This window comes from Topomyia yanbarensis, chromosome 2, assembly GCF_030247195.1.
Source record: "Topomyia yanbarensis strain Yona2022 chromosome 2, ASM3024719v1, whole genome shotgun sequence".
In the NCBI taxonomy this organism is placed as follows: Eukaryota; Metazoa; Arthropoda; class Insecta; order Diptera; family Culicidae; genus Topomyia; species Topomyia yanbarensis.
Genome location: NC_080671.1, coordinates 114,788,966 through 114,811,920, shown reverse-complemented (window position 1 = coordinate 114,811,920; position 22,955 = coordinate 114,788,966). Strand labels below are relative to the sequence as shown.

The 22,955-nt window shown below is 35.7% G+C and overlaps 2 protein-coding genes across 2 annotated transcripts in view; one reads left to right on the top strand and one right to left on the bottom strand.

Moving 5' to 3' along the window:
• Positions 1–211: 211 nt before the first annotated feature.
• Positions 212–1,988, bottom strand: LOC131679252 (uncharacterized). The gene is made up of 2 exons (XM_058959945.1): positions 1,388–1,988; positions 212–1,330 (listed from the first exon to the last, which is right to left on the bottom strand). Exons 1-2 carry the CDS (start codon positions 1,921–1,923, stop codon positions 250–252), a joined length of 1,617 nt encoding a protein of 538 aa, XP_058815928.1. The 5' UTR covers positions 1,924–1,988; the 3' UTR covers positions 212–249.
• A 4,439-nt stretch (positions 1,989–6,427) lies between these two features.
• LOC131679253 (uncharacterized) overlaps positions 6,428–22,955 on the top strand; it is a 108,761-nt gene continuing 92,233 nt past the window's right edge. Inside the window, exon 1 of the mRNA XM_058959946.1 lies at positions 6,428–7,042. Within this exon, the coding sequence (XP_058815929.1) occupies positions 6,979–7,042 (64 nt within the window). The 5' untranslated portion in view covers positions 6,428–6,978. The remainder of the gene's footprint in view (positions 7,043–22,955) is intronic.

Below are 22,955 nucleotides of genomic sequence, written 5' to 3'. Positions count from 1 at the left end.
ATTGGCTTTCTCTTGATAATAAGCATCTGTACATAGAACCTGACTTCTCCCCGCGAAAAGATTAAAACTTCTCTTCAATTTCTTCTTGCAAAACTAGAAAATAACAAATACGTGGATCAATCGCTATACCCCTAAACCAAGTGCACTAAACTATCAAGGTAGAGCACTGAAGAGTTTCGGATAATATAAATAGAGCCATAAAAGTTATCGATTAAATTATCTACACTTATCTATTTTCTTAGTTCTAAGTTACGTCCTGGAATTAACCATATTCAAAATAATTTCCCTTAGTTCTCTTCTCAAAACCTTCCCATTAGATGTCAAAGGAAACTGTGACAAGAAAAATACACCTCCACGCAGTTTCTTATAGTCTGCCACTTGCTCATGAACTATTCTCAGTACGTCCTCTTCCGTCAATTCGTTTCCTTCCGTCTTCACAATCACCGCAGCAGGTAAATCGGTAGTTTGATATTCATCTGGTAACCCAACGACACACACTTGTTCAACGCCATCAATTCGGCTCACAATCGCTTCCAGATCTGTGGGGGAGATTTGATAGCCCAAGTACTTCAGCAATTCCTTCTTCCGATCCGTCAGGAACAGAAAGCCTTCCTCATCAAAGTAGGCGTTATCTCCCGTGTGAAACCATCCCTCCGCATCGATAGCGGCAGCTGTGGCCTCCGGGTTGTTATAGTATCCAAGTATGCTCACGTTGAATTTTAGCAAAAGCTCCCCTTGCTTTCCATTGGTTAGAGAATTTCCATCTTCATCGACAATTTTGGCGTTGAAATTTGGCATCAAAAGTCCCACAGAGTTTGGTTTTTGCTTCCACATATCAAAAGTAGCGCCCGCCGTTTCAGAATTACCGTAACCAATGCATGTCTTCCCGTTTGGTAGCACATTATCTATAGCACAACGGATTTTCTCTGGGACAAAGGAACCACCGATAGACCAGACGGCAATCGATGACCATTTGGCAGTTTTGGCACGAGGATCACGTAGTAGAAGATGGGCGTAAGCTGGCGGAGTAAGGAAGCATCGGATGGGATATTTCTCCAGCAGGTCATAGAAAGCATCTGCGCTGAATGATTTCCTTGTGATCAACCTTGGATCACCATTTACAAGGGAATGCAGCAGAAAGTAAACTCCAGAGGCCCAATATAATGCACTGAAATTGAACGCAAGCCCCCAACTGCTCTGTACGAAACCGTGTCCATAAGCCGTAATCAGGTGAGCATGAGATAGAGATACGCCTTTTGGCAGACCCATCGTTCCGGACGAACATAGGATTAAGCCTACTTGCGTTTGGGAGCTTCCAAGAAACGGTGGGCTGGGAATAAACTATTTTTAGTAAATATTTAATGCTACAATATAACAATTTTCTTACAAAAACATCAACTCTTTTCCAGTTTCCTTCAAAAGATCATCAGCACTTTTCACATCAATCGAATCACTTTCAAATACGTATATTTCCGGAGTCTGTTTTACTGATAAATTAATCGCCTTCTTCACCGTTTCATAGTTACTAACATCACAGAACACCAGCTTTGGTTGTGTGATTCCCAGCATATGAACCAAATCATCCAGTCCGTAATTTGGTGCTAGTGTGTTTAACGGCGCACCAATGGTCAATAGTGCCACAACCATCGGTGCAACATTCTCACTGTTGGCACAAGCCATTGCGACCATATCGCCCTGTTTGTATCCTAGCGACGTCAGATTCTGGGCTCCTCGTATCGCTCTCAGTCGCATCTCCTCACAGGTCATTGTACGTCCCGTATCACCGTCAATCTGAATAACTTTTGTTGGGTTCCGGTTTAGCGTGGTAAGCAAAATTTGACCAAAACTGGCCTCGGGATTGTAAATTGGAGGCTGCTGAGGACCGCTCCATACTTTAGTTTCTGGGTCAAATGTGGGAAACATTACCGAACTAGTTAAGCTTCAACTACTTAATGATTGCATGATTTATCTGCAGCTGTTCATTTATACGATCATCTTATCACACTGTACCAGCTGGATCAGATAATTTGTTGTGAATGATACTGATATGATTGGTATACGAATTGCGGAATCATGGTGACCACTACGAAGCAACACCTTCCAGTTCAGTTTTGCTGCGTCATGTTCATCTCGCGCGTGTTATCTCATATGCTTTGAAGGCTTGTTTTGGTACTTGAAGCATACTCTTATCGTTGTCAATTGTCGAAAAAAGCAACAGATTGTGTCTGGAGGCACGTTAAATTACGCGCAGCCCTATATTGTGCCCTATACTCAGTATGTTTACGTGACATTGCATTCTCTTGCTAAAGTGTCCGCCATCTTATCACCTGGAATGGAAGATTTTGAAGGAACTCAAGCTAGAGAAATCTTCTGTAGTCCGAAGCTTTTTGAATCAATTACACGGTGCTACAAAATAAAAATAATTGAATGTACATTTAATGTGATATAGTAAAGGTTGTAGGTCTGGTCAAACACAACACAAAACCACGTTTGATCAATTTATTATACTCTCAAAATCTTGATTTATAGCAAAAAACGGTTTTTCGGAACATTCGGCACTAACAATTTTCTTACGCGGCCATGTTTGAACCGATTTTAAATTTTGGAGTGTTTTGGAAAGAAGAAGAAATGACCTTTCTAACGATATGCTGTGTTAAGTTCTATTGTTAAAATTATTATGCGGTTTTAGGACAACAATATGAAAATTACTATAATTTTGCCATTTTTTCATAAAAAAATCTGAAAATTGCTCTTTTGTTAAAAAGCGTCTTTGTTTTAATAAAAATTTAAGGAGATCATTTCATTCCTTATCCAACGAACTATTAATATTAATATTAATTAATTTTTTTCCAAATTAGAAACTTGCTCGCATGAACTTTTAAGCGGAAAGGTCTCATATAAAATTTCCAAAAAACGATTTTTTTGCTCGATTACGTGTACGTTTAAAAGTATGTGTGTGAACTTCGAATACGAAATTGGATACAATAACGGAAGACATAATTATAGCATCTTATAGTGCGAGAAAATACCTCATTAACCCCTTAAGAGTTAATGCGAGCAGGTTTCTAATTTGGAAAAAAAATATTATCTCAGCCATTTTTCAACCGATTTTGATCAAAAATAGCAATGAAGAATTAAATGTTCTCCTTAAATTTTTATTAAAACGAAGACATTTTCTAATAAAAATGTAGAGCAATTTTTAAATTTTTAATGAAAAAATAGCAAATAAGGCTAACTTTAATATTGTTGTCCCAAAGCCGCATAGTACTTACAACAAAAGAACATAATATAGCAACCCGAAAGGGAATTTCTTCTACTTTCCAAAACACCCAAAAAATGAAAAATGATCACGCGAAAAAAGATTTTGGGGGCATATAAAATTTTTCATACATTGATTTGTGTTGCATTTGATGAGATCTACAACCTATACTAGGTCTCTTGAAAAGTACAAAATCACTGTAGCACCGGGTTATTAACGAAAAAATATTTCTGCAAATAAAAAAAAACAGAATTGCTAACGAACATCATGACCTTAACAAATTTACCAAAATTTATTAACTACTTACTGATTGCAATGGACAATGAGAACTATGTCGAGGCACTCTACATAGACTTTAGTAGAGCATTTGATCGCATTGAAAAGTTACTATATAAATTGAAAAAGGTGGGAATTGAACCTGGGTTGCTCACATGGTTAGAATCATATCCATCCAATCGTCAGCAAATAATTAATTTCAAAGGATTCTTTCCAATTGAAATCACCTCAGGAGTTCCACAAGCCTTTCATCTAGGCCTTCTATTGTTTATGCTATACGTGAACGATATTTCCTTCATTCTCAAAAACTGAAAGTACTAATCTACGCAGATGATATGAAACTTAACTTTGAGATAAGGAATACCGAGGATATTAATACATTCCAAAACGAAAAACAAATTTTGCACACTTGGTGTCAAAAAAGCCTCTTACAACTGAACGTGAAAAAATGTAATTCAATAACCTTTACTCAAAAACGACAAACACCCAATGTTGTAACCACCTTAGGAAATCAGACTGTGAAAGAATTAGAGATGTAGGAGTTATACTAGATTCCAAGCTAAATTTTATTGATCATTATAACACAATTATTCATAAAGCTAACAGCATGCTCAGTTTTTATAAAACGCTTTAGCTATCATTTTGAAGATCTGTATATAATAAAAACATTATATATTGAATGTTTCAAAGATTTTCTTCCATTTAATACCACTATGTTTTTATAGTTAGATGCACTTGCACTTCACTATTTAACAGATACCGGTATTTCGATTACTACTTGTAATCTTCTTCAGTGTTTGTATCACTGAAGAAGATTACAAGTAGTAATCGAAATACCGGTATCTGTTAAATAGTGAAGTGCAAGTGCATCTAACTATAAAAACATAGTGGAATTAAATGGAAGAAAATCTTTGAAACATTACGTACATTCCACTAAGACCTCCTTTCGCGTATATATTGATTATATATTGTTTATGTTAGCTCGATATTGGAATATTGCAGCATTATTTGGTGTCCCTTTTCAAGTACAAATGAAGAACGAATAAAATCAGTACAAAAACAGTTCAGATTATTTGTCCTTAGTAAACTAGGCTGGACAACATTTCTTCTGCCATATTATGAAGCACGCTGCATACTTATCAATGAGTAAAAGTTTCTGAAGTGGACCCCCTATTTTTCACAAAGTTGTGAATTTTGCAAAACATGTTTTAATTTTATTGTTTAGGTATTCGCGAACATCTTAGTGAAATATTTTGTCGTTATTCGAAATATTTATAATAGTTTTTGTTATTTGAAAATTTATACACCTTTTTATTGTAATATTTTTTACAGCCGAGTTGCCTTAAACTGGTTTAACAAATGATTAGTCTAGAGAATATTTAACAAATGTTAACTATTTCTACTATTTTTTAAACAAATTAATCGGTTTCTTCACGCGATACTCACACCGTTTAAGTCTTAAAATTTGCATTTATTATCAGCATTTAATTCCAAGAAAAAAAATTTGGGCAGGCATAAGGTTTTTAAAACATTTGATTTTTTGTGCTACCCGGCATGCTAAAAATAACGCGCGGACGAAATATTCGCTGGTCGCCACGGCCCGCTTGGACCAACATTGCACTAGCGACCCTACTGTACCCTCCACGACAAGTTTAGACAAGTATAAAAGTTGGCAATGGTGAGTTTCGGTTGACAACTGACAACTGAAGAACTCAATCAGTTTTTGGAAACCAGGTGGTGCGTTTATACAATACTTAAATATACTGTCGTTTTCATCGTTTTCGTTTGTTCAAATAAGTTATAGTTGTGTGGTTGATAGGTCACCCGGAAGAAAATTGCAATGCAATGATATGCAATGATTGTCGAATGGATACTTACAGATGCGAATGAATTGGTTTTACTCCACGTAAACAAGAACAGATCTGCAATAAAGCGATAAATGAACTATCGTGCATAGAGCTAGTTTATACATAACACAAATAACAAAAAATTTTAATATCGATTTTCGTTTTTTTGAAAATTGACACAATATTTTTTCAGTGTATATATTTTTCGTACAGAAGTATTCATTCCCTGTAACTCGTTCTCAGATAGTTTTGCTGTTTAAACTACCGTAATCGAACAAAAAAATTGAAGGTGATGCGCGCAGAAACGTCTACGTCCTTTTAAAAAAATGCTCTTGTATCAAAATATTGCAATTGCCGAAGAAAATCATGGAGATTCCTAATCCGAACACAACTGCAAAGTTGAAGATCGGAGATGGTCATATTTTGTTTTTCATGGAATCCCTCTAATCTGAGTGTGCAGTATCTTTTTTGATGGGGAAATGCAAGCGCATTTTATTATTAGGTATTATTATAGTTGAATTAAACGGAAGACATCTGTCAGACGGTTGATTCATGCATCAACCAGGGATTTTTTTCCATAGTAGTACATAATTCATTCCCTGATAGTTGTGAGAAAATCGGTCCTTCAGGTTAATATTGTATATCCAATACTGCATATGTCCATTCTTTCAATCGTCGGATAAGTCTTTAGTTAATTATGAATTAAATATGTCAATTTAGAATTTTGACTTATCATCATCGTCATCATCATCATTATATCAATCTTATAGTTCATGAAAAATCCAAAAAAATCAATGATGATTTTAGCTTCTTACTAGGAATGTTTTAACCAACGGCCGCTACATTCATTCAAACTAACCAATCAATCTGGCAGCCGTTATTCCTCCCTCGGTGCGGCCACCCAACGTTGTTTACAACATTTGTTGCCGCGCACAACTGCACAGAGTTCATCAAGTAGTGGTGGGGGTGGTGGCGGTTGTGTGGATGTCCCGCCACGACCGCGTGGTTTTCCGATTGTGTTGTGTCTTTGAGGCGTTTCGTGTGCACAGGTCGCGCCTTCCAAACCGAACCGCTCAGTTGTGCAGCAGACGCAAACCAGTTCGGACGCGCTTTTCCCGCGCTTAAACTACGCATAAGCTTTAAAATCTAGCAAACCAAACTACGTGAGAAAAATCCGGCTATTGTATGATAGACTCAGAATCAACGTACCAAAACGTATAAAGCTTCGATTTAAATCGTACGCTCGAGGTCAGCGTGTTAAGCAATTAAAGCTCCACTGAGACTGGACGGGCGGGGATTTGTAGCAGCGTTCGAACTCGAAGGGTGGTGGTTTCATCAAAGAGTTCAAGTGCTTTGTGGATGTTTTGAATTTTTGTGCGAAAAGAAAAATTCGAAAATAATTTACTTCCAAACTGCAGCTCCGAGCGAGCAAGTAACCGTCGTCGTCGAGAAGGTACTTGTGTGAAGAAGCGAGCAACCAAATATCGAAGAAATACGCGCAAATTGCTTGCGAGTAAACAAAAGCTTTACTAGTTCCAGTGCCTGTTTTGTGTGTGTTATTCAACGTGTAAATAATTGTCCCAAAATCGTAACGCGATGTCTAAATACGGAGCCCTTATTCTGGTGTCGGTTTACCTGTTTGCCGTAACATTCCAAGAAGGTGCGTAGCCATTGATGAATAGTTTGAAGTCATATTCGTTTTCTATATTGCACTTAGGTATGGTTGATGAGTTCATATAATTTTTCAAAATATGCATTTTAAGTGTATGAATCAGATCGGATATACAGCCGGATTCTTTTCAAAATTGGGCCGCGCGAAAATCAGCTCTGTTACCTACTATGATAAAGAGCAAACAATGGTTTTACACTACAAATGCTGAAAAGCTGTGACCAATGTAAGGAGGTGCGGCTTGGGGACCGAAAAGTGACGAAGAAAAATGCATTCATACAGGTTTTATACAGTTATAATAGACATACTGTATGTAACATAAGTGTAGTGACTTTTTAAAAAGCTGTTTAATTAAAAAAATGACATCAATAAGAACTTTTTTATCACAACACGGTGCCTTGTAATTCTCCTACTTTTTTCAACCGAATTCAATGTTTTTTTTATAATAAAATACTCGTAATTCAATTCTTTCGGTCTCAATGTAAGATTTTTTTCCAAATCTTGCTCTTTTTCGTGACCATCTTTGCGCCAAAACACGCACATTCTTCTGCACTAGAGACTAGTTGTACTCGACTCGCAAAAGACGCAGTGCAAAATAGATTCGATTGACGTCACATTTCTATCGAACAAAAATATATTTTAGCTACTATGATGTACGCTTGCCAGGGTTGCTATGATTAATAATAAAATCCACTTCTTTTGAAGTCATGCTGCTTCTTTAGTTAATAACTTTTCTCAGCGAATTTTCGCAACCTTACAATGTTCCGCGAATGTGTTCAGTAGAAGAATACCTTTAGAAATATATAGTGTTCTCATGAATTGATCGATGAGGTGATTTTTTAAGAATTTATTTGCAATTTTAACCGATTTTCCATACTAATTTCCATATAAACTTTGAAATTTGTGGAGGGTCCGTAAACACAACCGATCGGTTCCAAAATTTGCACAATTACTAAGGGCCATAAAAGGAATCAGTAGAGCCTGGTGAAGCTAAAAGTGAAAAATTGAACCAGTCTAATATACACCTATGACATATTAACATTTTTAGTAAAAACTCGCAATATAGTCAACCGATCTTCGTAATATTTGAGAGATTAATGCAGAATGGATATAAGCATAAATTGTCTTCGCTGAATTGTTTCTACCATTTATAAGTTTCAAGAAATTCAATGTCAAACTTTAAAAATCGTTTTGCTCGAAATGTTAGTTACGACCGTAAGCGAATCTTTATGGTATACCAAGGCGTGCAGAAATGTTTTGGAGTGAGGCGTCATTTTGCAAATGTTGTCCATTAGGTATTTCATGTCGTTTCTGCTCACTTACTAGTTATCACTATTATTGATGGGTTCGAAAGCCCCGGTGGAAGTATTCGGGTTCCGAATTAATGCAACTTTGGTTTCTAGGAGATGGTTGACCCGATTTCATTAAACTTCGTATCAAATGCAAGGTGTTGCACCCTCCTCCCCTACTATTAAATTTTATCTCGATCCGACTACCGGTTCAGGATTTTCTAACTTTAAACGACTTTCAATTTTGGTAATTTTGAACATGATCAGTCGGATCTCGGTAATTCCTAGGAAAATAAATACTTTCGGTTGTTTCTGTGAAAAAAGATAGCTTATTTGATTCTCTTCAATAGGGTAATTTCGGGAGAGATGCCGTACTCTCTACATCTCGTCACATTAGTACGGTAATATGATATTGCGAGTCCTTCGAACAGGATCAGCTGTAAGATATATTTGGTTTAAATTTAAACCTTTATTTTTTAACAAATCGATTCAAAAGCCAAAAATTTAAAAATAGCCTTTCGACTTGATTGAAACCCTGATTGACCGTTTCAAAATTAATATGTGTATGAAGGATAGGAAAAAAATCCAAGTTTGTTAACTTTTTGGATAAATTCGAGGATTTCTGTTCATCAGACAATGCAGGTGCAAGGTTTTTCTTGTATTCAAATCACACTGTTTGTGTTTCAAAAGGAACAAACTTCACATATTCTAGGAGATAACCGTCAACACCTACTGTTATAATTCTCTTTGACAAGAAATTCCGGAATCGCTATACACTGGACACAAATTGCAAGATTAAATGGGAAATAAATACTTTGTCCCTTGTACGAATATAGCGAGCTTAATATAAAAATAGATATAGATCGTACCACCTCTTCCCGAAAGAGGCCAGTCTTCTTGATATGTGGCCTTCGTTTTAATCTTATATTATGCGAAAAACTCTTCAATAGATATTAATCTGAATATATGGTCAGAGAAGTAGGAAATCAGCATTACCTTGAAATCACACTGCGGTGTCTTCCAATATTCTTTGTAGGGAGCGAAGTATCCAGTTTTCGCCACGGTCGCTAGGGAGATCTTAGCAAAGGAGTAAAGCTAACCTCCGTAGCCAATATCTAAGGACCGCAAAAGGAGCAGCGAACGTTAACACAAGAAGAAATCTTTAAGTGCTGACCCGGCCGGTTGAATTAAACATCACCAAGTGTTAGGTGATTTGGTGAAATTTAAGGAATTTAACTTTTTAAACCATTTTGAGAGGCTTTGTGGGATGTAAGATAATAAATTTTTGCAAAGGGCGGGATATTTTGTTCTAAAATGATGGACAAAATGATTGGTTTTTTTATACGAACTCCGAAATAGTTTTTGGCACCTCTTAACTCTAGAGGTGATAATAGCACTACTTACAATTTTCAAACATTTTGAAAAAATAGTACTAAAGTGGTTTATGTTATCTGTTGTTTAACTGGGTCCGGAGAAATTGATGTAAAACACGGAGGTCCGGAGATCGCCCCCAAAAACCGAAGTCTCCGGGTCAAACTCGGATGGGTGGCAACCCTAAATATTGTACAATACCATGGAAATGATCTTGGTTTAATTTCATTTCATGACAATATACACTAGCAACGGTTTGACCCTCCAACAACGAACCGACAGTGTAACAAACTATGTGTTCTTCAAGTTGTCGTTCCATACAACGAGGCAGCCATTCGTTGCGAGCAATAATTCTCACATTAGTAGTTTTATAAGAAAAACTACATGCAAGTGTAAGGTCACTGGGAGCAAGTGTATACTCAATACTCATGCTAAGTAACCATTAAAACCAATGCAATTTGATTCAGTCGACCCTGGGAAAATTTAGTGACAATATTTAAAACATTCGTACACAAATAGCCATTTTCCGATTTCGACGAATTGAGTCAAAGACCGAGGAGGGTTGAAACATTTTTTTGTTTTTGTCAGATAATTGGCAAAAACTGTCATCCGATGATTGCTTACCTTTAAATTTCTTACTTCTGTTTATGCTTTATAAAATTACATCAGAATAACTGGTACAAATCAATAACAAAGCATCAATATATTGATTTTTGTAACAGTGTTCTCTTTAGTTCCTCATACCGAGGTAAGTTGAAACAGCAATCAATGTGAGTTGAAACAAGTAAGCAATTATTTTAAATATTATCAAAACGTTTTCTAAAGCATCAAATGTTACATTTGTGTAATTTTTATTCGTTCACACTAAGATAATTCATTTAAATGACATGCATTCTTGTCATTTTTGTTCACGGTGTATACCTATGTAAAAACTGACACTTGCTTGGAAAATTAATGTTAAATTTTGGTTACAAATGCAGGAATTTCTGCACTTATCCCAACAGTAATAACAGTAAGTTACTTTACCAGTAACCACTAATTAACTATACCTAACTGTAAAATCAAGAAATTTGATACCAATTTTTCATATATTTAGATGTGTTATTTTCCAACCACTTCCCCTAAACCATTCTACATTTATTAAAATGGTTCATATGACCAGTGATACTACTTATGACCAAAAGTGATACGGGTTTATGACAACAGGTAATTTGGTATCCATGTCGGTAGTATTTAGTTAATTTTGGATTATGATCACTTCGCTCCAAGCTTCAGAAGCTGATAGGAGTAAACAATTAGAACAAATGGATATTCCGTGGTTTTAAATGATCTAGATCTAATAAATTAAGAACGTTGATCACTGTTGTCAATTCAGGAGAGAAGAATCTTGATTATTATTATTTGTTCGGGAACGTTAATGTGATTATAACCTTACCATAAGACTAGAAGTTCATCATCGAGGAGAGTTGAAACAAGGTGTTTGAACTCTGCTAGGTCGAGAAGTGAAGCTTGATTTACAATTTACAATTTTTACATCGCAAAGATAGAAAGAAACGCATACAATTCATAAATGTTAACGCTTAGACTACATAATAGTGATAGTTTTATGATCGAACATCACTTAATATCCTATTTATACCAATTTGAAGAAAATAACGAAAACGTCGAGAACTTACTTTTGCTCATTTTTTGTAGTGTGTTTACCGTAAATACTCAACCACTTATGTAACGTAGTTGGCGGGTATTGGAGTATTTGTGGGTACGATATAAATAAAACAAATGCATTATTGTTTTATCTCTAACGGTACTGTTTCGCTAGTTATGGGCACTGTTTCAACTCTCCTCTGTATTAAGCTTCCTCGGTTTCCCCTACATAATATTTGCCCTCTCGGGCCCCGGCTGAAAAATGAAATTTTGTAGGATTAAGATAAATCATAGTAAGTTTTTTTCCTTGTAAACTAGTGTTATCAAAATGATTACTGAGCAATGCCATCTTACTTTAAGCTTAGTATGTAGCGATTTTGATTTTATTATAAAATTTATAAAGTGTATCTTCAAAGTCTAGTTACACAACAATAACCTCTTGGGTTTCATTAGTATATTCTAACTGAAACCTGTTTCCTTTCCATTGTAGTTCCAAATTAGTATTATAACTGATGTATTTTGTCTTAACTGGGATCGATGTAGGAACAGTTTTATAAAATGGCGTAGATAATTAAAATTGTGAAGAAAGATCCTGTTCACGGTGACATTTATTTTTCCCGTATCGCACGTCCTGTCACAGGTTTCGCCTGGTGCCAGAATGTAAAAATTCTTGAATCAACAACTCTGGCAAAGGCACTACACTGCTGAATAGTCGCAATTTTGAGATTCAGAAATCACGCTACCTAGTAGCAGAATCCTAAACTATTCAGTATATTTCTTCGCAGGTTCTTATCTCTTGTGCAACTATATCGAAGACACCGTCCTGCTAACAAATCAGGAATTCGAGGTACAAAAGGGCAAAAATAAATGCTCACTAGTTCTAATTAGTGGCTATTTTGCATATCACTTCATAGGTTTTGATCTCCAGAACAACATTACCGAAGACAAGTAACTGCTGAAAAATCAGAAGTTAGTTTTCGAGAATAATATGACACTGCTTTTTTGATGAACCGTTAGCAGTAGGAGGAAGTCATTCTTTAGAACTCCATAAGCGCAACCGAATACCTACACATGCCACTCGAATGACACTGCACTTGAGTATTTCAACATTAATTAAGAGCATGCTCAGCCAATAACGCATCCTATAAGTATGTGCACCCAGATGTCCATACAAAACCAGCGAAAAAAAATGAATGGATTGTGTGTCATGAAGTGTGACATTAATTAACGGCAAATTAAATCAATCCCTCATCATACGCCTGTGTGTGTGCGTGTTCCCATTTCGTCAAACTCGGCAGGGTTGGATTATGTAATTGATGTAAGAGCAACAGATTAGTACCAAGTCGGAAACCATAATATTTCTGTCATTTGAACGGAAAACAACTAAACTACATAAACCGTCAAATTAGACAGCTAGGAAAAAACACGATTGACACAGATAACAGCATGTTTATTTATAATAGTACGGTTATGAATTGAATTAGCTTAGAATTCAAGATCAAAAGATCAACTCCAGCGCGAGCGACTGATTGTCGTTTGGCTGACGGACTGATTGTCAGACTGGCAGACTATGGTTACGGTCATTCGGTACACGACATGAATGAACGACGCGGTCCGGCAGCGTTTACAATTTGAGGCGTCTGCCGTCACTCTGCTAGTTCGTTGGTTGGTTGGTTGTTTGGTTTGCTGGTGGAGTGCAGCGCAAGGTTGCTATTAGAATAATAGCGCCCCTCTTAGTATGATGCAGTGCGATATAGTACAGTACGCACCCGTGGATATAGATAGATGCGAGAGAGCTCGAAACAGGGTGAATCATTGCTATGAATATTAATGGCGCAAAGACAATTAAACGTAAATAAGTCTGTTAATTCTGACCTGTCGACCTTGCTGGTTGTTGGTCTACGAAAGCGCCTAGCTTATGCCTAGTTTCGGTGTGTCGCCGAAGATGAATATACGTAGTACAATGTGGATCTGTTTTCTATTCGATCGACCATTGATGACAACTGAATAACCGCTATTGACACGAACGCAGTTGTGGGATCATATTAGGCTCTTCAACCGTTGAGGGAGAACGTTTTGTAGAGAGAATCGAATTTCAAGTCACATAATATACCTAAATGTAATCACACAATATAAATGAAAGTATCTTCGTTTGCTGGTAGATAAATAAATACACTCATGTCACCGTTTTCAGTCGGGTGTAATTTGCCAGTTTTCAATGGAAAAATAATAAACCGTCTTGAAACATTTCTTTTTAAAATAGTAAAGAATTGCTTGCATATTTTTTCCAATAAGTTGACCAGGTAAAATTAAGATTTCAGTAAGTCGGTAGTCAACTAGTTATTTAAATCTGAAGCTTTGAAAATTGTTCAATAAATGGAAGCCCCTCGACACAACCCCATCCAATTTTCCCAACTGCTACACAATATTTACCAAACAACCTATTCATGTAGCCTCTCCCCATGAGAAAAAGTAGGAAAGCGCACCGGGGGGACCTGTGTGCAAACGGAAGGCACTTCAACACATCACATCGTCATGAAAAGTGTTGATTAAAACCGATACGAATAAAGCACATCCATTCGCAATGCGTGCATACATTCAATAACGCTACTGTCATATACACCGATATGTACAGCAGACCGCTTCAGGGGACCTGCATCGTATCGTTGAAAAAATTGAAACGTTCGGAATCACATCATCTATTGGCAATTTATTGCAACGAGCCCGTACTGTGCATAGCATGATCGACAGTACCCAGGGCGACACTATTGTTTTTCATATCATATATACTACGAGAAACTACACGATAGCTTCTAACTAAATAGTTTGGTTATCAGGAAACCCGAAGTAGTATTTTTAGTTGTCACTCGGTTGTACGTCTATCGAAGGTTCAGTTCAGTTTGAATAAAGAATGACAATTTCAAGCACTCAACACCAAGCGTTGCTCTCTGCAACCGGTTTCACGAATCATTCTATAATTGTTACGAATGGGTGTGTGTTCGGCACGATACTGTTAATCAATCAAACAGGCTTGCAAATAGCTGATTGGCATGTAGGAAATATCTACATAGGTTAAAGAGCCCATTTTGGCACTATTAGGCAAGGTGCCTCCACTATGTCAATAACAATTCGTTTTGCTGAGCGTGAGCTAGGTCACAATTTTATAAATCATAGATTAACTCATAATTTTATTCATAGATTTAGGAACATTGCTTGCGATCCAACTATTCGGCGTAAATTAGTCATTAGTGACATATTTCTCAAAACCATGAAATTAGTTGGCATTTTCATGAAATATGTCATGCAGTGGACAATTTTGTGCATGGTCGTAATATTTTCACACGAATAATTTCACAAAATTTAAAATATTACTAATAGATCCATTGTTGCTAAGTGCATTGGCTCTTGAATTATAGTATATTTAACACGTGCTCGTGAATAAGTTTACGTATTTAGATGATATCGTTAATTATTTTCACTTTCATGATTTTTTACATAGTTCAGGCAACTCTGGCCACAGGGTTTATAATTTCACGGAAACTATTGCACATAATTAGGAATCTTATTCGTCGATCAAATTTTGCTCCGTGAGCTGATCTATACAATATTGATCACGATTTTTTATCCGTATTCTTGAAATAGTTAGCAAAGCTAGTTTATATACCATCATCGGGGGTTACTTTACGCCAAAAATAGAATGTTTTCTACATTACACTGAAAAACTACGATCACGCATGTCTTTATTGTTTTGTTTTGTATGTATTTAGTATCAAAGGCGGCAGTGAAAAGACGACGGTGAATCCATTGAGTTTCATCGTTCATTGAATAGATATGAAAATTTTAGCCCCATGTTTTAGTAAATGTATGTAAGCTCTTGCACGAAAAATTACTCCATTCATACCCTGCAAACTGGTTCCTGACTTATAATATATTAGTTAATATTCACTATTCGGGCCAATGAAATAGTTCACAAATTCATAAAATACGTTTCCAATTTACAAAATAGTTAAAAAAGTGTGCATGATTTTAATGTTGTCGCTGTTAAGGGGTTACACCACTGTAGAACACGAAAAACTAGCATATTTCGGGATTTGTTGTAGACGCAATAAAAAGGTAAATCGGAGTTTTGTAAAATGGAATTTTTAATATAGTTGTGAAGCACAAAATATTTTTTTCAGGTGATTTTGTCACAAGATGGCGGCTGTGCAGCATTTCCCCGTTGACACCTCTTTTTTAAGGGCGGCGCGCCCTAGTGACTGAATTTCTAACTGATATGAAATGATCAAATAAAGCACTAGATGCCATTTAACAACTTTGCCAAAAACTCCATAACTCTAAAACGAAAGATAAGGAAAGGACGCCATTTCTCTGAAAATGCAGGAAATGAAGTACCTACAAATGGCTTTTGAGCGCTACTGTATCTAACAAATTATGCATGATCTAATTTATGTGCATGTAGATAATTTCACAAATTTAGAAGATGTCCCTGATCATTGTCACCTTTATGCACCTCTGCGCCCGCTTTTGAAATTTTCACATAATTTTTATAGATTCATGGATTTGGATGGTTCAGTGAAACGGTTTATGATATATGGAAACGTTATGCCCAGCAGCTGTTCCTAAAATGCCATGAATTCTGGAAAAAATACTTTTTTATGTTACGAAGGTAGGACCATGAACAAAAATTGTTTTTAAAATTAAGTTCAATTTTCCTTTCGTAATTCTTTTTATTTTGTAAACCGCCGTGTCATTACCAAATCGATTTTTCGTACGTGAATTAGTTCACAACTTTATCAACATTATTCATAAAACAAAGATTGATTCGTAATTTTATTCATAGATTTAGGAATACTATTCGGAGACGAACTATACGACGTGAATCAGTTCACAATTTATTACATCTTGTTCAAAATCTGGTTTTCGTGGTTGTAAAACTTCGCTTAGCACCAAAAATACATTACAGAACAACAAATCGTGTTTGTAATGTAGTTCAAAAAACACGATGCCGCGAATCAGTCACACTTTTATTATGCAGTTCATATTGTAATGTTATACCGAGTAAAATATTCGATAGTAACCAAAAAATAACATATCACGATAAAATAAAAAGAAATTACAAATATATTTTTTTTTCTAAATAGATTTTTTAAGTTTTTACAATAAATATTAAGATTGTCTGTCTACCAGATCTCGTTGACGCAGTTTGCTTCTGCGTCTTGGGATCCATTTCCTTGGCGGTGAAGCATTAGTTGCCTTATCCGTCGCAGATTGGAGATCATTCAGTACTTATCTATGTCATCTTGCAACACGGGCACTTTTGTTTCCTTTAGCAGACTCACTTTACTGCGCAGCCGGGGATAACGATACAATACTGTTTGTGCACTGGATATAGCACAAAGCGGTGACTTGCTTCACTTGTGCCTATAGCGTAGCGATTTTTACTTCTGCTTTGTGCGAGGTCAGAAGCTAGACGGAATTAATATCATGATAAAACTGCTGGTATCATGAACATGAAGAACATAATTAAAAGTTCCACGTGTCAAATTTTAAAGTGAGCTCACAATGAAATATCACAATAACATGCACATAAATTAAGAAAATCGTGACTAATATCCTGGAATCATGAACATAAATCGCACTAATAGTGATTAAAATGTCAAAGATCTTGAAATCAGGTTAATCAAGTTACTCCGCCAGAACAATCTAGTAAACTCAGGCATAAAATATCACGGTAACGTGATGAAAAACCCTACTAAGTTCCTGAAATCATGAACATCCTTTAACTGTCGACTGTTTTAGTTGAAATAGTTCATACAAACCAATGCATCTTCAAATTATTAACAAGAATCATAACAAAAACTAAACATGTTCAGGGAATAACCACATGAACCCAGCCTAACATTCGAATGTAAAGCCATGTATATTTTTTGAAAACACGAATAGTTTCATGAATACGAGATTTATTCTTCATAATCTCAAGAACTAGGTGACGATTGTCGTAAATCGTTTTGTTCACAAAAATGTTGATTTTTATGATGAATGAAGGATTTTTTTTCAGTCAGTAGACATAAGAAAACTAATAGCACCTCGAACATCGTTGTTTCTTTTAATACTGTTCAGTTTCATGTCCGGACAGTAATAGTCTTTATAGTCGATAAAAATCAGTGTATCTCCAAATTACAGTAACCCAGCATTCGGTTGAAAAGCCATGCCTGTTTTTGAACGTAAACATTTGCATTATTTTTCTTTCTTGGAGCGAAAGCCTAATATCACGAAAGTAGTTATCAGTACCAAGTCAAAGCAAAAGCGAGTATTTATAGACCGTTATTTTATTTTCGTTTCCGGACGGTTCCAGAGTTATAAAAATTAGCATCGTTCTTTCGTAATTTTTGCCCGATTTTGGCAAATATTAAAGGATCTTTTTCGGCAGCTGTGATGAGGATATAAACAAAAGATTATTACAATCGTTGTAAATACTCTACTGAGAAGGAAAAAGAAAATTATATCATATTCTGTTCCATCAATCATTTCAAATCTATGATACAGGCCAATAACGTTAAAGCACAGACTTTTTGCATCATCAGCTTATACCAGCCTGCTGATCAATCAAGCACCATTCATAAATTACGTAACGCTTTTAGGGGAGAGGGGGTAAGACAAATTGTGACAAGTTGTGACATATGGGAGAGGAGGAGTAAGCTAGAACGTTACGTAACATGGTTTTACAGAAGAAAAAAATTAAGGATTTTTTACGTAATAGGAGAGGGGGATAGAGAAATCAATTTAGGGCAATTTTTGCGTTACGTAATGTATGAATGGCCCTCAGCAGAAAATGTTTATCAAACAACAACTGTATCCAATATTGAACACGAATATAATATCTCGCGTGTTTTTTGTAAACGGCCAATAAGCATGCTGTCAAAATTCACTTTGAGAGAAAATTCCGGACAAACCGTAGCTCGCCGAGAATGCATGTTAAAATTTTATGAAAGAGAAAAGTTTTCTCTTTCGTCTGCTGTTGTGATTATTAATCGGCGATTAATGGTTTGTCCAGAATTTCCTCTCAAAGTGAATTTTGACAGTATGCTTATTGGCTCTTTTCAAAAAACACGCGAGATATTTTCGCAACCGTTACTCACAAGATGAAAGAGCACCTGAATAGAATAACAGACTGTAAACCACAAAACAGACTCTAAACCATGAAACTTACTTTAAAAAGCCTTCACAGCCGAGAAAAAAGATCTCCTCGCGCACTGAAAAACTGAGTATACAAAACCAAGTAGCCTAGGTACAATTTTTCGTTATGCCTAAAATTCGGTCCGCATTGAAGAAAAAATTGTAAAAGATAGTAGTTCTTGATACTATCAAGACGCTTAGAAGAAACATTTATCATTGACGATATATTGGTTCGACTAAAAATGTTCTTTGCAGGAGTAAAATAGTAGGGTAATAAATCTATGTTGACCCCATTACGGAGGGTACCGCATTTTTGGTAATTACTCCACCTTCAATCGATGAAATGACAATAAAGTGGGATTTCTTTGCTTTTTCTTAAGACCCAGTATAATAACTATAATGGCATGAGTATAATGAAATATTTGTTTTTGAGCCTTCGGGTAGGGTGATAATAGGAATAAGACGAAAGTAGGCCCATTACCCTATATGCTAGATTAATATAATAATACCTCCATTTATTTTTTGTGAACAAGTTTTACGAGTTAAATAATAATTATATTCGTTTGACTTGGATTGGAGTTTTCTTTGAAGGACTAAACAGCATTTCTAGATTTACTTTTCTGGTTTGTGGATAGTTTGATTATGTTGTGAGGCCAAATTGTATGCTCCTCTATATGAAACATTGCTTGCATCTTGCTAAAACAACACTCTAATATTTATCTTAGAGACCTTGATGCCTAAAAGTATTCTTGAAAACTGAGATATTCACTCAAATACCAGTTTTCAAGAAATTTAATCACTTTTTCAAAGTTTGTTTGGTGATGAGCTGTTGGTCAAAAATTTCCCATCCGAAAACGCGATAACCGCTGCCGCCACCGTTGGTCTTGTTGCGATCCGATTATCAGGTGGCGTTGTACTCTAGCTCTGAGCGATGTATTTATAAGTGCTTTTTAAGTAATTGTTGCACAGTTAATTGGATTTCGTTTCACTTTTTTATTGGCTGATTTAATTACATACTTTTGGAGTGCGAGCTGGTCGCAGACATTGCCTTTCCGGCTTTGGTGGATGTGGCCAATCATATAATGAGAATGTTTAATGTGATAAACGATTGCCAGAGGGTATCCCGCCATCACTACAATTTGTTTTACACGTTTTATGCGCGAGTGATCGATCATAAACCTCGTTCTTTTTATTCAATTTTATTGCAAGAAAACCGCTGTTTACTTAACATTGCATGACACTGCAGAGATGGAAACTAACATTATATTAATATCTGTCTAAAAATGAGCTTGAATTTGCATTTTATTTGGGTAACTCTATAGGGTAGTAAGCCTATTTTCACCCTATTTCACCATGCCCAGAAATTAAGAAATTCTGCTTATTCAGCCAATATCTTTAATTTCAAAGCAACTGTTTCCAATAAATTTAAAAAATCTATTTTCCAATAAATTGTAGCGTAATTGCAATCGGTTGCTGTATAAATTTGTACATGTCATCGCTTTTAATTGAAAGTTATAGGCTGAATAAATGTATACCACGCACTTCCATTCATTGTCGTTTGATAATGTGACAAAAGTTTCAACAGCTAAATTGACATATGCGGGTTCGCAGAAACTCATGCTGTTTACGCCTTCAATCCGTTGTTCAAAATCCGTACGCAGTGATTTCAGGCGTGGATTAATTAATGCGTTAAATGCTTTATATGAGGTATTTTTCCAATGAAAAAGAACTTCATATACCTCCAGAAGATGTTTTCCCATGTTATAAACAATTCATAAAAAAACAAATGAAGATAAAACTTTTCGGATCGGAAAAAAATCACATTTCTTGCTGATTTCATTCAGAAATTTTGACTTTATAGTTAGAAACTGTACGTGACCATAATTCAGAGCTCGAAATTAAGAAATGCTGATTTAGATTGAGAGATTGGAGTCATTACGTTAGTTAAATAAAATGAGGTAATCAATATATTTTTATCCATGAATTTTGTCGTTACTTTTAATTCACTACACATATTCAAAGCTAAATAACATAACAACCATTAATATTCTGTTAGGAAAACTAAATGTAAACTGATAAAAGAATAGATTTGGCTACACTGTACGATTTTGTGCTAACCAGAACATTACGTTGTGATTAATAATTAAGAAAAAGACTGCGTCTCATCCTTTTTCATTCTAAGCTTGTATTTTAAGATTAGTGAAAGTTTTTTTAACAGGAAGATAAAATACGACTAAGTGTAGTGAATCATATAATAATTTGGTGATAAGCTTAGGTACGTTTTGAGTTTCTTGGGCTTGTTATAATGAAGAAATAAGTCGCATCGTTCAGTTTTAGATGAAGACTTCGGAATTTCTTAAATACCAAAACGTAGACGAAATTGAAAGGAATGGCAATGAGCCTGTTTTCCCTATTAAGGCGGATGTCGCACTGTTTCATTAATTATTCGGCCTAGAATCGATGGTATGCCTATAAATTGGCATCGATATGTTTTCTTTGTTCCTATGAACCAACATGACCTGATCATGGTGTAATACTTCCCAATTTCCATTTAAATCAATGTATTGAACGATAGCAGACGCTGCTTTAACCAAAGGCTTCAAAATGTTTGGATAAGCAGGATAAAAGGGCTCGTTATCCTTAATTTTACTACTTTGATGGTCGATACAGTGAATTCGTGTTATTGTGCCATATTTGACGTTGAGTCACTAGAGAACGAGATGAATAGACGGTCTGTATCATCAGCTCTAGAATCACGTTTGTAATTCCGTCTACAGGGGATCCCACCGGTTCAATAATTGTTCTGTTTTTGTTATGCATTTGTCTGAAATATAATATACCTTCAAAAATCATGAAACTTTTCCCCTTGCCTTTGGCATGAGAAAATATAGTTTGACTCGAAATCATTAATTTTAGATTAGACACCCCAGCTAATGGGTACAGAAACTCTGATAGCTCATGTAATTTTGGCATTGCCTCAGCTAAAGTTTGTTGTTGGGCTCCTCTATTTGTCTATTTTTGTTTATTTTATTCTTTCGTGAAAACACACGTAATGTTTATTTTTCATAATGGCGATAGTAATCAAGTTGGTGGTGTGTACATTATTTCACATTCTATTACGAATCGAAAAAAGTTTTCTTCGTCGAAGCCTTACTTTTCAAAAAATATGTCGGCTGAGCAACCAAGTTAAATTGAGTTCGAACAATAGCAATTAAGTCGTCGTTTTGAAAAAGGATCAATGAACACAAATGCCTAGAAATGACAAGATAGCGTATCTTTTATTTTCATCCATTAAAATACACAGCAAATGTCAAACATTGTGGACCCATCTGATGTTTGTTTCAATTTGTTTTTTTTTACCTTTATATTAATTCCTTTATCTTAATCTGAACCGGGGGCCTTCTATATAATAACGATTTAGCTTGTGTTACGTCATGCTGGATTGCTCAATACAAATAAATTTTCTGGAATTTTTCAGGCTAACATTTATTTTTCGATAATTAACCATTTATAATAGTGTTGGTCACTTATTTGCTTTCAATTATCAACTACCTCAGTTTGTCTTCACATCTCGCCCTGAGTCGTCCCGCGGAAGTGAAACAGTTAATTCTACGTATAATACAATCGGTGCCTATCGCACAAGCAGTTCATATAACAATAGTCCTACTGTGCGATTTAGTGATGAGTGTCGGTGCCCAGCAAAAAGTAACCCAGCTGTGGTCGAACTGTGTTGCTGTTGATTTTTCGAAATGCCCCGCCCAGCCATTTGGGAAGTGGAACAGTTATTAAAAGCAGTCTTCCCAATTCAAGGTTGACGGAGTTATGACCAATCCCTCAAAGCGTGTTTTTTGGCAAAGGTTCGCGGTGAACGCTCTCCAATCCGAACCGCTCAACTGAAATCCAAAAACTAAAAAGATTATTGAAGAAAAATGTATTGTGGTGTACTTGAATGGATCGAAAAATTGAGTTTATAGTGTACAAAATTTTCAACAAAAATCCATTGCGAAGAATCAAATTTTTTTTGATGAAAAAGATACCATTCAAGTACACAGGAATTTAAATACAAACAATTTAAAACAAAGCTTAGGCAAATCGGATGAATAGCTTTTGAGATATCACGTTCACACCGCTACGGTACTTTTCAAAAAACTCCATTCCGAGATAATTCCGTTTAAAGGATTGTGTTAACTTCATTCGTGGAAGAACCGGCGCGCTGCAAACGGCTGTAATTTAAAATCTAGTTCTCCGATCTGGATGAAATTTCGCACAGATATTCTCCAATGCACGAAAATGTTCACCATTATATACTTTTAGAATCTTCAATAATTTTTTTTTCGATTTTTTTAGTTGCAACTTTGTATATAACCCCTTAAACCCACACTTCGTGTACGAACTCAAACGTGCTATTTCGTGCCTAAACACGT

Excerpts from the sequence above, each read along its gene's own strand:
- LOC131679252 (XM_058959945.1), bottom strand. The coding sequence starts at position 1,923 with ATGTTTCCCACATTTGACCCAGAAACTAAAGTATGGAGCGGTCCTCAG. Across the intron at positions 1,331-1,387 it reads GGAAAAGAGTTGATGTTTTT|CCCACCGTTTCTTGGAAGCT; the intron begins GTAAGAAAATTG and ends GTTTATTCCCAG.